The sequence below is a fragment of the Macaca nemestrina genome, chromosome 11 (assembly GCF_043159975.1).
Source record: "Macaca nemestrina isolate mMacNem1 chromosome 11, mMacNem.hap1, whole genome shotgun sequence".
Classification (NCBI taxonomy): domain Eukaryota; kingdom Metazoa; phylum Chordata; class Mammalia; order Primates; family Cercopithecidae; genus Macaca; species Macaca nemestrina.
The window spans coordinates 68,393,411-68,409,361 of record NC_092135.1 but is presented as its reverse complement, the minus strand read 5'-3'; the positions used below and the strand labels follow the sequence as shown (position 1 = coordinate 68,409,361).

Here is a 15,951-nt window from a genome sequence, read left to right as displayed (position 1 = left end):
AGTATGCAGAATCTAGAAAGACGCTACTAAACATCTTATAAGGCACAGGACAGCTCGCAACAAAGAATTATCTGGTCCAAAATGTCAACAACATAGAGGTTGAGAAACTCTGGCTTAAGCCACTAAGAATGTTTATTTGCTATTCACAGTCAAACGTATTCCTGATTAATAGAGTCCTTCATTCAGGAAACACTGGACACACACAATGAGCCAGATACTATAATATGTGAAGTGCTAGGGATACAAAAATGAGTAAGATCCACTCCATCCCTGTAAAATTCACAGTCTTGTGGAGCAGACAGACATGTTAAGATAAAAATAAGACTATATGTTCTAATACACAGATATCAACACCCAGTTGTGGGAGCACAGAGGATGGAGCAACCGCTAGTTTGGCAGAGTCCAGGCAGGCTTCATAGAGAAGGTGCCTGGGCTGGGGATTAAAAGGTGAAGAGAAGACTGCCAGATGAAGAGGCTTTCCATCAGTGAAGAGAAGGCACAAAGGCTGACCATCATGCATAGGACTGGAGGGCCTGGTGGGGAAAAATGAGAATAGTCAGTTGAGACCAGTCATGGAAAGCTTTGTGTTCTGCGGTAGGCAGGCCTAGGCAAACCTACCCCCAGAGGTCCAAGGAAGCTGAGAGGCCAAAGAAAGAGGCCAACATATCCAGTTCCTTAGAAAGAAAGAAACATTTAATAGAGATTTATGAACAGAAGCCATGTCTGTGTCTAGGATGGCACTGGGACAAAATGGAGGATCCCTGGTCCATTAACCCCCTAACCCAGTGCTTATATACCATAGGAAAGTGATATGAACAGGAGACAGGGAAACACTAGGTAGAAGAGGGTGGTTCCCTGGCAAAGGTCCCACCCTCAAGTCTGGATACCCCTGGCCCTAAATAAGGACAGGTATTCCTGTTTTTGCACCCAAAAAGTTGCCTTTGGGCCCACTACATCACCTATTCTGTACCCATGCAAACCATGAACCCCAGGCTCCAGAGCAGATGAGGAGACAAGCAGACCATGGCAGAACAGCATGGCAGAGAAAGAGAGATAGAAGGAGCATCTGAAGGCCGAGAGGAGTTCTGCTAGGGGCAGTTGGAGAGGAGTCTGGCCACTGGACAGCCAAACTCCAGGGGAAGATCATCTTCCCATTCCATCCCCCTTCCAGCTCCCCATCCATCCCACTGAGAGCTACTTCCACCACTCAATAAAACCCCTGCATTCATCCTTCAAGTCCATGTATGACCTGATTCTTCTGGGACGTGGGACAAGAGCTCAGGATACAGAAAGCTATCACACTGGCCTACTGCCCCTGGGAAAAGGCAGAGGGTCCACTGAGCTGGTTAACCCTTAAGCCATCTGCAGACAGCAAAGCTGAAAGAGTGCACTGTAACATGCCCACTCGGGCTTTGGGAGTTGCAGACACCCCACCCATAGACACTACTTGGGGAGTGGGGCTGGAACCCAAAGCACTTGCTCCAGTTCCTGCACTTGTTCATCCACATGCTCCCCCTCCCGCAGGTGATTTGAGCAGTGGTGACTGAAGAGATGAGCCACACCCTTGTTGCATATCCTGTGAGGGGGGTCAGGGAACTCTCCTGTTTCAAAAGGAATGTGTAGGACAATCAAAGTCAACCTCCCAGGGAAAAGCAAGAATGCTGTGTAAATCTGTCTCAGGGCAAGATTTATGGTCAAGGTTGTTCTGACCTAAGGGCAGGATTTCTGGTAAGTAGATGCTCTTGCAGAAGAAACAGTAGATGAAATAAAAATCTTAGAGGCATTACTGGAACTGGGGTTAATCGAAAGTCAACATGGCAGGTTAATGTCCAAGATGGAATTGCTTTGGCCTCCTCACTTTGCTTAGCTAAAGGCTTTAGACTTTATGCTACAGACAACGAAGAAGAGGCACCGAAGTTTATTCCTGAGAGTGACATGATCATCTTGATATTGTTATAAACATAAATCTGGTGGCAGTATAAAGGATCATGTAAGGTAAACAGAGACTAGAGTTAGCAAGGCACAAAGTGTAAGCAAAAATTCAGCTGAAAGATTAAGATTAGTATTCTGAAAGTATGGCAGGAAATAGTCAAAAGAAGAGAATAAGCTGGATGTGGTGGCTCACACCTGTAATCCTAGCACTTTGGAGTCCAAGGTGGGAGGATAGATAGCTTGAGCACAGGAGTTTGAGACCAGCTTAGGCAACATAATGAGATCTTGTCTCTACAAAAAAATTTAAAAATTAGCCAGGCATGGTGGTTTGCACATGTCCTCTCGGGTCGTTTGTAGGCTGAGGCAGGAGAATTGCTTGAGCTCTGGAGTTCAAAGCTGCAGTGAACCATGATCATGCCACTGCACTCCAGCCTAGGCAATGGAGCAAGGTCCTATCTCAAACAAACAAAACACAAATAGAGGCTAGAAGAAGAGACCCTGAGAAAGGGAAGTGACATAATGACATCCAGCACTTCTAGGCTGGGTCCTAGGTGGGACAAGAATATCATGGGTGAGAAAGTCAGAGAACTGTGTCAAATGCAGGAAGATGAATTCAAACTGGGCCAGAATAGACCGGGTTTTCTCTGATCCCTTAGTGAAGTGGAGATGGAAACTTTTAAATAACCCGCAGTATGCTATGTGAAGTCATATTTGAACAAAACAAACAAGATAACCATCCTTAAGTGAAAATGATAGTAACTATACATATTTAGTTCTTATTCCAAAGTTAACATTCAGTTATTGTCAACAAAATTTTTGTTCCTACAAAATTCTAAATTAAAGGGCTCCTATAGGTAGGTAGATACCTGGGCTAAGGTGAACCTTTCTGAACTGTTGTCATTTATTCTAGGACACAGAATAGTCACAACTAAGGGTAATGGATGCCTATTGTTTTAGCCTACCCATCCCTCTCTCTCCTTCCTTTAACAGAGTCCTTTAGGCCATGGGACTGACCCCATCCCTGGCAGTTGACCCAAGACCCTGCCAATCATATCCCTGGGCACAGTAATTGGTTCAAGGGGGGGCATGTGATCCAGACTCAGACAATCAGAGAGTTCCTTGCATAAGAACTTATAGAAACTGTCTTGTTGCTAAGCCTACAGAATGCTTTCTATAGGAGCATCCAGGGACCATTTTTGCCAACATGTAAGGAGAGCTAACCTGGCTCCTTATCAGAAACTCAAAAGAGGGAAAAAGAAAACTGATACAAGGAAAAAGACGCTGGCTTGGTAAAACTGTTTGATTGCCTGGATCCGGACATGTCTTTGAACTTCCTAGTTTTATAAGCCAATGTATCATTCCCTTTTAATTGTTGCTTCAACTAGTTTGAGTTTCAGTTACTTGTTATTGAGAGGTTCCTGACTAACATACCAAGTAACCAGCCTGCTTTCACAGAACGGTGCTTTCATAAAATGTATGTATGCTGTGTTAGGAAGCTCCAAGTGGTTTCTTTTTGTTCTGGAGTATGAGCTGAGAGGTGGGGAGATGCGAAAGAAGAAGCTGGAAAAGGAAAGAGTCTTCCTTGTCCTATTAAGCTTATCTCTTTGGATTTCGGAAAAAAAATCATTTTTTGTTATAGAGAGAAGGGGGGCAAATTTGTTTAAAGTTAGCCTTTCAATGTATTAACCTCTAATAATAGCATTATCAAACTGGGTTAGAGCCTTATTTTAAATCAACTTTTTTTAGATTTCTTACCTTTTATTGATAAAGAGCTACTATGATTTACCCGAAATCTTACATTCTGTCAGTCTAGGTTGTACATTACAGTACAAGTAAAACTTAACCTCAGCAAAGCCAGTTCTAGATATCTGTCATATATTTCAAAGAGCAAGGATCAAAGGGTGAGTCAAGGGATGAAAAAAGAAAATAGTGATGAAAAAGAAGTGGTAAGAGTTTGATTCAACTCAACAAATATTTATTAAACACTGAATTTGCGCCAGGCACTGCATTGGACAATACAGACATAAAGTGAGCTGAAGGTCAGGCATGGTGGCTCATGCCTATAATCGCAGCAGTTTGTGAGGCCGAGGCAGGTAGACTGCTTGAGCTCAGGAGTTCAAAACCAGCCTGGGCAACATGGTGAGACCCCATTGCTACTAAAAATACAAAAAATAAGCCAGGCGTGGTGGTGCACGCCTGTGGCCCAGCTACTTGGGAGGCTAAGGTGGGAGGATTGCTTGAACCCGGGGGTAGAGGTTGCAGTGAGCCAACATTGTGCCACTGCATTCCAGCCTGGGTGACAGAGTGAGACCCTCTGTATGTGTGTGTGTGTGTATATATATGTGTATATATATATATATATAGAGAGAGAGAGAGAGAGAGAGAGCGCGAGCTGAAAAATATCCCTGCCTCCCAGCGGGTTAAGGTTGTGATGAGAGGTAGATAATTGCTCTACAATGTAGTAAGTGCTACCAAAGAAGCTTATCAAAAGAGATCCTAACCCAGCCTGGGGAAGTCAAGGAGGGTATCACAGAAAAGTTCATGCCTGGTCAAAGGCCTAAGGAATGAGCAGGAGTTAGCTTGGCTAAGACAACAGACTGAGGGCTTAGAGAAGGGAGATTTAGTCAACATAGCCTGAGCAAAGCACAAAAGACTAGAACAGACTGGGGTGGTTAGGGAACACCAAGTAACTCAGTTTTGGCTAGAGCGTGATCTGAGATGTGGGAAATGAAAGAAGAGACTAGGAAAGTAAGCAGGGGCCAAATCAGGTGGACTCCCCTACACCAGGCCAGAGCACTGCAGCTCACCCCATAGGGGCCTGGATGGTCATTTTAATTAAGGAAACAATATGCTCAGATAGGAATTTTACAAATTCTATTCTACTCTCTCTTTGGAGAATGAAATAGGCAGGAAGTCCACTTAGAAAACTGGCAAGAGGGTGAGCAAAAAAGTTTTAAAAGGTCCAGAAAAGATATAGAGAAAAGAATAGAGAGTCCAGAAATAACCCCTTAAATTTATGGTCCAGTGATTTTCTTTCTTTCTTTTTTTTTTTTCTGAGACGGAGTCTCGCTCTGTCGCCCAGGCTGGAGTGCAGTGGCCGGATCTCAGCTCACTGCAAGCTCTGCCTCCCGGGTTCAAGCCATTCTCCTGCCTCAGCCTCCCAAGTAGCTGGGACTATAGACGCCCGCCACCTCGCCCGGCTATTTTTTTGTATTTTTTAGTAGAGACGGGGTTTTACCGTGTTAGCCAGGATAGTCTCGATCTCCTGACCTCGTGATCCGCCCGTCTCGGCCTCCCAAAGTGCTGGAATTACAGGCTTGAGACACAGCGCCTGGCCGGTCCAGTGATTTTCGACAAGAATCCAAGGACAATTTAATGGAGGGAAATAACAGTATTTTCGACAGAATGGTGTTGAAACTGCTGGATATCCACATACAAAAGAATGAAGTTAGACTTCTACTTCACACCATACAAAAAATTAAATCCAAATGGACCATAGATCTAAAACATAAGAGCTAAAACTACAAAACTCCTAGAATAATAATAGGAGTAAACTTTTGTCACATTGAATTCGGTGATAGCTTCTTAGATAGAATACCAAAAGTATGAGCAACAAAAGAAAACATACATAAATTGAACTTCATCAAAATTTAAAAATTTTGTGCTCCAAAGCACACCATCAAGAAGACAACCCAGGCCAGGCGCGGTGGGTCACTCCTGTAATCCTAGCACTTTGGGAGGCCGAGGTGGGTGGATGACATGAGGTCAGGTGGTCAGGAGTTTGAGACCAGCCTGGCCAACATGGTGAAACCCCATCTCTACTAAAAATACAAAAATTAGCAGGGCATGGTGGCAGATGCCTGTAATCCCAGCTACTCCAGAGGCTGAGGCATGAGACTGCTTGAACCCGGGAGGTGGAGGTTGGGTGAGCCAAGACTATGCCAGTGCACTTGAGCCTGGGTGACAGAGCGAGACTCCATCTCAAAAAAAAAAAAAAAATAGAAGACGACAACCCATAGAGTGAGAAAAAAAAAAAAAAAAAAAGAAGACAACCCATAGAGTGAGAAAATATCAAAGTGACCAGTAGCTCATTTAAAAAAAAGAGAAAGAGAAAATATTTGCAAATTATATGATAAGGGACCAATATTTGGAATACATGAACATCAACAACATAAAGTGGGCAAAGGATTTGAATAAACATTTCTCCAAAGAAGATATACACATAACCAAGGAACACAGAAAAGCTGCTCAACATCATTAGTCATTAGAGAAACACAAATCAAAACTACAATGAGATGCCACTTCACATCAACTAGAATGACTAAAATAAAAAAGACAAAATAATAAATGTCGAGGAGGATGTGGAAAAATTGGGACTCTCATAACACTGGTGATGGTAATTTAAATTGTGCAGCCACTTGGAACAGAGGGTTGCCATATGACCAAGAAACGTTACTCATAGGTATATACCCAAAAGAAGTGAAAACATATGCCCACATTAAAAGTTATACATGAATATTCATAGCAGCATTATTCATAACAGCCAAAAAGTGGAAACAATGCAAAAGTTCATCCGCTGATAAATGAGGAAGCAAAATGTGATATATTCATACAATGGGATATTATTCACCTATAAAAAAAATAAAATACTGGTACATAGTACCAGTATTTATTTCATCCAACACTGAAAACATGCTAAGTGAAAGAAGCCAGACACAAAAGGCCATGTTGTATGATTCCATTTACATGAAATGTCAATAATAGGCAAATCCATACAGATGGAAGTTAGATTATCCCCCTTGGTTGCCTAAGTCTGGTGGGATTGAGGAGAAAGGGGAGAATGGCTAATGAGTTTGGAGTTTCTTTTTAGGTAATGAAATGTTCTATGATAAGATGGTGGTGATGTTTATACAACTCTGTGACTAAAAAGCATTGAATCGTATACTTTCTTTTTTTTTTTTGAGAGGGAGTTTCACTCTTGTTGCTCAGGCTGGAGGGCAATGGTACGATCTCGGTTCTCGGCAACCTTCGCCTCCTGGGTTCAAGCGATTCTCCCGCCTCAGCCTCCGGAGTAGCTGGGATGTACCACCACAGTACAGGCATGTACCACCACACCCAGCTAATTTTGTATTTTTAGTGGAGACGGGGTTTCTCCATGTTGGTCAGGCTGGTCTCGAACGCCCAACCTCAGGTGATCCGCCCACCTTGGTCTCCCAAAATGCTGGGATAACAGGTGTGAACCACTGTGCGTGGCCGAATTGTATACTTCCAAAAGATGACTTTTATCATACATGAATTATATCTAAATTGAGCTGTTAATAATAATAACAAAAGGCCTGGACTAAAGCTATGGAAGAAGGGATGAGAGATTCCCAAGGGGACGTTTTTGAGAAACTTTAGCAAGTGGTCAGCTGGAGGACCTGGTGATGGATTATTTAAAGAAAGTGAGAAGTCAAAGGTGATTCCTAGTTTCTGGAAGAGAGAGAGTAGAAGAATAGAAAGGAGAATGAGATGAAAGAGATACCAAGGCACCATGGTTCTCCACGCCATCATGAGAAGAAATGGAAGATGCCAATGAAAGAGAAAAGGGAAGAGTTTCATTTTGTTCAATGGTTAACAACTGTTATGAATCACAGCCTGGTAGATGCAGGTCTCTCATCCAGTGAGCTCGATTGGGAAGGCAAAAATCCCTAGAAGACTTAGAAACTAAGTAAGCCCCGGGCATCTGCAAGTAATCCTTGAAAATCTTTAGAATGTGGGCTTTGTATATTCCTGCCTTCTTGTCCTGCAGGTGAGGAAACATCTTTTAAAGAATGTTGGGTTACTTTCCAGATGTTATATACCAGAGGAGACTAGAATTCAGGTCTCTTTACTAAACTGCATTATTTACTATAATACCTTCATAAATAAACAATTAGACTTAGCCCTATTCTTTATTTTTTTGAGACAAAGTCTCACCCTGTCGCCCAGGCTGGAGTGCAGTGGCGCAATCCTGGCTCACTGCAAACCCTGCTTCCTGGGTTCAAGTGATTCTCCTGTCTCAGCCTCCTGAGTAGCTGGGATTACTGGCGTGCAACACAGCTGGCTAATTTTTGTATTTTTAGTAGAGATGGGGTTTCATCATGTTGGCCAGGCTGGTCTCAAACTCCTAACCTCAGGTGATCTGCCTGCTTTGGCCTCCCAAAGTGCTGGGATTACAGGTGTGAGCCACCGTGCTCAGCCTGACTCGGCCCTATTTTTTAGACATTTGTCAGAACACATCCCAATACATGCAGTTATGTGTTTGCCCGCTGTAGACCTTCTGAGAGACTGCATCGGAATCCATTGACCACAAAAACAATAAATGCTTAGATTGCTTTTCTATGATGTCCCTCAACAGTAAGGCTCCAGCATTTCCAGGTGGCCTCTTTCATGCCTAGTCAAGAACATAAAGACTTACAATTCACCTGGTCCTATTGATGAGAGGATGTTGGGGACACCCTCTTCCTCAAAGGCTGTATGAGTAGGAGATAAGGAAGGGCACTTCCAAATCATTTTGCCAGAAAGCTCAAAGAGAATAGGGGAAAGAAAGTATCTGAGGTTTGGCCAAGCCTGCAGACTTGGGTCATCTGGGGACTGGGGAAGTCTTTCCCCTTTCTGGAACCCAACAACATGATCCCAAGACCACCACCAGGTGTACACTCGGGGTTTCAGTCCTGAATGCTGGAAAATACAAAAGTATAGAGTAACATTAAATGAGTTTTTATCTTTTATTTACCTCCATTTAATAAACCTTGAATGGCTCTGTTTCCTGTCTTTGATTGTCCTGTCTGCATATTTCCTGCTGAGAGTTTACAAAACAGCACTCTTGAACAGGAAGATAAGAAGTGTACCTATTTGTCGAATAACATCAAGGGAGAAAACTGCTAACTCATCTATTTTGTTAAGTTGTTCAAAAGGATCAAAATACCAATTAACTTGCTGGCTCAGAAATCTTTGATATCCTCAGATTTACTGGCATTTTGAAACTCCTGTTCATACTTGCCTAATGACTTTCTGATTATGAACAAAGAAGTGCCAATCTGTTCAGCATTTGACCTGTTTTTTAAATATTTTTATGTATTCAAACATTGTTACAAAAAATACTTGACTAGTCAAATTCATGTGCTAAATTTTTTTTTCTTGTTTCACCTCCAAATTTAAGAGGAAAAATGAAGCTCAAAAACATGTTAAAAAAAAAAAAGCCATTTTGTTCTTATTTTAATTTAAAAGCTCTCATTGCAAGGAACTTTCTCTTTGTTTTTTTGTTTTCTTTTTTTGGATTTTTTTTTTTTTTTTTTTTTTTTGCCTTATCTTTTCCATGGAATTTAGCAGAGTTTGGGAGACTTGATAAAGCAAGCTACCTTATTTAGGACCCATCCTCTCCTGAGAAAAAGTTGGAAAAAATGACCTTGGGCACATGTTTCAGAGTGGAGGTAAAAAGACACTAACTGATGGCTTAAGGAGTGAGGCAGATTCTACAATGTATTTTTTTTTCTTGATTGCCTTGTCTTTGTCAGACATACAATGGATTTCAATATTCCTCTCCAGGCATCCTCAGACAGCAGTGCTTCTCAGAGGGGTTTTTTTTTTTGTTATTGTTTTCCTTATTTCTTCACAGAAAATTCTACTTGTAATCACATTCATACATAATGTCTATGGCAGTTGTTCAGAAAAGAGCAGCATTTCATTCTTAGACAAAGGCACTTCTGGGTTAAGAAAGTGCCATGCAATTTATTTCAATAAATATTGATGGACTGCACTGAACTGAAGAGATTAAAAGCATGGATACTGAAACCAGACTGCCTGGGTTCAAATCCTGGCTCTACATTGACCAGCATGAGACCATGGGAAAATCACTTACTTTCTTTTGATACCCAAGTTTTCTCACCTTTACATTTTGTAAAATGGGGATAATAATAGAGTCTAGCTTATAGGGTTGTTCTATGGATCAAATGAAATACATTTTAAATAGTGCCCTAAAATGTCCTGTACTCTTAGGATACTTTAGGTGCTATATAAGTGTTAATTATTAAATTATATCATGCCAGAACCTGGAAGAAGAACTGGTGCTTGGGTGCATTCCAATCCACCAGAATCTGGGCCCACTTATGGAGGGATACTTTCATCATAACAACAAAATACCTGGAGAACTTGAGACCTAAGGATTTATAACATATAAATGTATATGGACATTTAAAATAATGTAATCAGAAGGAAGCTTAACGTGACTGCTGGATCACTGCAGTTTAGTTGAAGCACAATAAAAATTAAACAAAGAACTAAATGGTAGCTGGCAACTAGCCAATTACATATTTGGAGGAGAGTGGGCAGGAGGAACAATCTTAGGACACAGGGATGGCCAGAGTAGAGCTACATTTACAAGAATGCATTCCCAAAGGTGATGATCTGACCTTTTCACAAATTCTTCAAAGAGGATGCGGTGGGAATAGCCCTGGCGGCGGATGCTGACTGTCTCCAGAATCCCTGTGGAGCGGAGCTGGGCCAGCACCCTCTCTCGAGAGAACTGCAGGGCCTCTCGGTCATCATTGGGTTTAATGCAGCGCACAAAGTGGGGCTGTCCAACCACCATTTTGGAGAGCAGGTCCATCAGAGAATACTACCAGGGAGAAAAATGCACAAGGAACGAGGTTACCACCAATGCAATGGATAATTACAACACGGGCCTGCAGAAGCCTCTAGAGCAGTTTGAGGCTTACAGACCTTTGCGAGGCAGAACATGAAATCAGCAATAGGAGATAATAATATAAGTCCTGCTTATAGCCATCTGCAGATTCAAAAACATTCTTTAAACATCACCTAGTGCCAAGCAATATCCCGTATGGCAGAAACTTAGCTAAGAACATGCTCTAGGCTATCCTGTAATTCCATTGCCAGAACTAGAATGCTTGTCGCTGGTATTCCCAGGTGACGTTCCACAATCTGTATCTGTAATTTAAAATGTCCAGCGTTTGAGGAAGGGGCAAATTGCTTCTTCAGCCTAAGATCCACCAGATAGTCTAAGCAAATCCTACTGATACGATTGGTAATAAGGTAGTGGGACAGAAAAGAAAAATACAAAAACAAGGCAAAGAAAATAAGAGAAGTATTCAAAATGAAGATTATGGTGACTATCAACTAACATATACCAAGCAGCTGGTACAGGGCTCTCATAGCAAGAGGGGAGGAAGGACATGGAAAATCAGAGGGGCGCTTGTGAAGGGGGCGGCCTCAGTTGTTTCTGAGGGCATCCACTGCTGGAGCTCTTCTGGGCACACCTTCAGGGGCTATTATAAGTCAAAGGAAATCAGTTCCATTATTTCATAGTCACTGCTCCTACAGATCAAAATTGGTGTTACCTAGCTTACCAAGGTAACTTGTTTTTCAGGGTTAGCATTTGTGAACTGGTATTTTGAGAACACCAAACTGGTTGTTATGGGTATATTTCTGAAAAACCATAAGCCAGAGGCTTTTCTGCTGATAGGGGGGCCCTAAGATCTTGAGAATCATTTCACAGAGTAAATAGAGCCACTAAATCCAGTGGGAAAATACACACAGACACCAAGGGTTACCAGGAGGATGATACGGTTTGGATGTGTGTTTCCTCCAAATCTCATTTGAAATGTGACCTCCAATGTTGGAGATGGGCCCAGTGGGAAGTGTTTGGGTCATGTGGGCAGATGCCTCATGAGTGGGAGGTGTTTGGGTTATGGGGGCAGATTCCTCATGAATGGCTTGGTGCTGTCCACATGGCAATGAGTGAGTTCTTACTCTATTACTTCATGCAAAATCTGGTTGTTTAAAAGAGTATGGGATCCCCCCTCTGTCTTGTTCCCTCTCCATTCCTCCCTCTCTTGCCATGTAACATGCCTGCTCCATGAGTAAAACCTCACCAGAAGCCAAGTAGATGCTGGCGCCACACTTGTATAGCCTGAAGAACCGTGAGCCAAATAAACCTCTTTTCTTTATAAATTTTCCAGTCTTGGCTGGGCGCGGTGGCTCATGCCTGTAATCCTAGCACTTTGGGAAGCTGACATGGGCGGATCACCTAAGGTTAGGAGTTCAAGACCAGCCTGGCCAACGTGGCAAAACCTTGTCTCTAATAAAAATACAAAAAAAAAAAAATTTGCTAGGCTTGGTGGCACGTGCCTGTAGTCCCAGCTATATGGGAGGCTGAGGCAGGAGAATCACTTAAACCCAGGAGGTGGAGGTTGCAGTGAGACAAGATTGCGCCACTGCACTCCAGCCTGGGCAACAGAGTGAGACTCTGTCTCAAAAAATATATATATATTATCCAGTCTCAGGTATTCCTTCATAGCAACATAAAATGGACTAACAGATGAGGATAGAGCCACTAATGGGTATAGGACCAGGTATGTCTCAATATAAGAAATAAGCAGCAATTAGAAATAACCAAACATCAGAATGATGAGGCAGGGGCCCACCTGCCACAGATGCTATAGCATGACTCACTGCATGATGGAGTATGGGATTCAAAGGTCTGGGGCCCCTGCAATTCATACCCTGAGCCCAATTCTAACCCGCCTCTGAAGCACAGTTGGCTAGGCTGGACTTCTGCACTTTAGATCCTTGCACCTGCTAGCTTTCCATGGAGCCTTCTATCCAGAGTGCTGGCTCCCAAGTCCTGCCCTTCAGCCTGCCTGGCTCTTCTGGCTTCCCACCCACCTGACCTCTCATCCCTGCCAAGCCCTTTCCTCTGCCAACCCCACCTTACTACCTCATTCCGCTGCCCCTGAGATCAGCTCTAAATTTGATCTAACAGCATTTCTTTTTTTTTCTTTTTGCGACGGAGTCTCACTCTGTCACCCATGCTGGAGTACAATGGTGCAATCTCAGCTCACTGCAACCTCTACCTCCCAGGTTCAAGCAATTCTCCTGCCTCAGCCTCCCAAGTAGCTGGAATTACAGGCATCTGCCACCACACCTGACTAATTTTTGCACTTTTAGTAGAGATGGAGTTTCACCATGTTGGCCAGGTTGGTCTCAAACTCTTGACCTCGGGTGATTCGCCTGCCTCAGCCTCCCAAAGTGCTGGGATTACAGGTGTGAGTCACTGTGCTTGGCCTAACAGCATTTCTACTGTGAAACTATCTGGATCTCAGCTTCCAGTGGTACGTGATCTCTAAAGGCCTTCCAACTCTAATGCTTTGTAATTTGAAGACAAACAAATCTGTGCAAATCGCTGCAAGATTCTATGTGTCTTGTCTTTGCTATATAATGTACATTTAACAGAGCCCTTCTTTTTTTTTTTTTTTTTTTTTTTTTTGAGGCGGAGTCTCGCTCTGTAGCCCGGGCTGGAGTGCAGTGGCCTGATCTCAGCTCACTGCAAGCTCCGCCTCCTGGGTTTACGCCATTCTCCTGCCTCAGCCTCCCGAGTAGCTGGGACTACAGGCCCCCGCCACCTCGCCCGGCTAGTTTTTTGTATTTTTTAGTAGAGACGGGGTTTCACGGTGTTAGCCAGGATGGTCTCGATCTCCTGACCTCGTGATCCACCCGTCTCGGCCTCCCAAAGTGCTGGGATTACAGGCTTGAGCCACCGCACCCGGCCAACAGAGCCCTTCTAGAGACCGTGTTTTTACCCAAAGGAGGCATTTAACTAGATGAAGTATCAGAAATAGGGATGGCAGAAATGGGAAATAATAGGGCTCAGACAAGTATATTTTACAATGGGTCAATTTAATCTAGGAAAATGAAATCAATGCTAAGACAGATTCTCTTAGTATCTGAACTTAATAAGCCAACTTCTGGAACTTTATTAACTACTTTACTATTCAGTATGCTAGAAAAGTGGCTGCCTCCAGTAACTTTAAGACCAAGAAGCAGCTTGAATGCTGACAGAATCAGTCATTTAATGGGCAGGAGGATTGTGTGCCCAGTGCTCTCTTCCCGCCCTGCTTCCACCACTTCCCCAACCCGATGTTTCTTGACTCTGTGCTTTGCCCTTGTTTCACTGACTCTACCTGGGCATCTCATAAGAAAGCTTGGATAGTCCTTTTTGGAAGTAGGCAGAATACAGATCAAGAAGACTCCATACCCGGAAGTAAGAAGCCACGGTTTGCCTCTTCATGTTGGTGGTTTCTTCCGGATGCCGTATCACCTCCAGAGTGTCCACCTGGAAGCAAGATGGAGGCAAGTGGTTTGGGGATCCAGGCACTTACCTCATGCTCCATGTCTTCCAAAATCTGAAAGCCTGTTTGGCCGAATGTCTGAGGGGCCATGGTATTTAGTACACAATAGTGTCCTACTGTGGGGAGAATTTTTCAAAACATAGAAACAAAGAATACGCATTGTTCTACTCATTTGACAATACCTCACTCTGTAAAATACCATATGGTCTCAGTGTAAACCTGTGTTATTTCGATACTTCTCCATCTTCTAATGAACCCCCGTTAAATTGTCTAGTAAGGTCACATGAGACCAAACTACTGCCTACAAGGAAACTTGGCAAAGGGCCATGAGGCCAAATGATTATAAAGACATGATGGCCCCAAAGGCCAGGTTGTACCACAGGGAATTAGGCCAGCACCAGTTGCCTTCCATGTCATCAGACTCTGATGCTGCAACACTCCTCCTACCTCCCACAGTTCCCATGTGCTCACTGCAGATAGGAGCTCAGGCACCAAATCACTCGGAAACCCAATGGAATGAACCTGTTCTCAATATCTATCCCAACTACCTGGGCTGACTGGAAGGAATTTATTGATGAAAACAATTGTAGGGACCGACTGCAAGCAGCCTGCGTTCCATTATTATAATGCAACGACAAAAACTCTGCTTTCGTTTGCAGAGTGCATGAGTGGCATTTAGCACTGGCCTTGCCATGGCAGCTTCCCATCTGCTCTGAACAGGTGGCAAGGGTATAAAGCAGAAATGTTTGAAATGGAAGACACTGCTGTCAGCATGTGGGTTAGGCGAGGTGGACTGCCATCCAGGCAGCCACCTTCCCATGGGATAAGGATGTCTGCAGGCTTGTTCAATGACAGTGAAAAATTGGTGCTAAAAGGGATGGGAGTTAGGAGGGGTGAATAAAGAGGCTCGCCTAAAGGAGTATGTGGGAGACTGTGTGTAAAATGGAAGGAAATGCTTCAATTGGGATGGGTCAAGAAAATAGGTTTATTTAAGAAGGAGAGAAAACATGGTGCTAAGTTTTCAAAACCTAGAAAAGCAACCTAAACAGTGAGCAGGTCTATGACCTGAGTGAAGACATCAGAGACAGTGCAGCTTTATTTTAATGGGCTGCACAGCAGATGCCATCAGTCCATTCACATGCAGCTGAAACAATGATACAACTGCCTGTAGGTTTGACATTTTAATTTTTTCTTTTTTTCTTTTTTTTTTTTTTTTTGTGAGACAGAGTCTTGCTCTGTTGCCCAGGCTGGAGTGCAGTGGTGGGATCTCTGCTCACCGCAACCTTGCCTCCCGGGTTCATGCCATTCTCCTGCCTCAGCCTCCTGAGTAGCTTGGGACTACAGGCACCTGCCACAGCACCCAGTTAATTTTTTGTATTTTTGGTATAGATGGGGTTTCACCGTGTTAGCCAGGATGGTCTTGATCTCCTGACCTTGTGATCCACCTGCCTTGGTCTCAAACTCCCGTCCTCAGGTGATCCACCTGCCTCGGCCTCTCAAAGTGCTGGGATTGCAGGAGTGAGCCACCTCGCCCGGCCTCAACCCTTCTTTTTATTAAGAGATTCTCCCTGAAGAAGCACCTCTAGCTTTGAACCTGCTTTTCCTCCTTCATTTCCCTCCCTTTTTATTCAAATTAACTAGTGAGCACCAGGCCCCCCAGGCAGCTGAAAAGCTCATTTATATTTTTCTACTGGTAGATGTTTATGGATTGATTTATTACCCTCCCTCAGAACTTATAACAGACCCTTGGCATTTGAGAATTTAACAGTTTAGTGACCAAAAAATCCTTGATGTGTATTAATTCAGCTGAAACACAATTTAAAAGGAATACTCTTGTAAGAAAATTTCACAT

General features: G+C 43.3%; 1 protein-coding gene across 3 annotated transcripts in view; it reads right to left on the bottom strand.

The window, feature by feature from the left end:
• LOC105483262 (myosin IIIB) overlaps positions 1-15,951 on the bottom strand; it is a 520,975-nt gene that overhangs the window by 180,022 nt on the left and 325,002 nt on the right. For all 3 annotated transcript variants that reach the window (XM_071072912.1, XM_024793234.2, XM_071072911.1), the window contains exons 24-25: positions 14,006-14,083; positions 10,365-10,570 (exon numbers count right to left, since the gene is read on the bottom strand). In XM_071072912.1, coding sequence (XP_070929013.1) covers positions 10,365-10,570; positions 14,006-14,083 — 284 coding nt within the window. The remainder of the gene's footprint in view (positions 1-10,364; positions 10,571-14,005; positions 14,084-15,951) is intronic.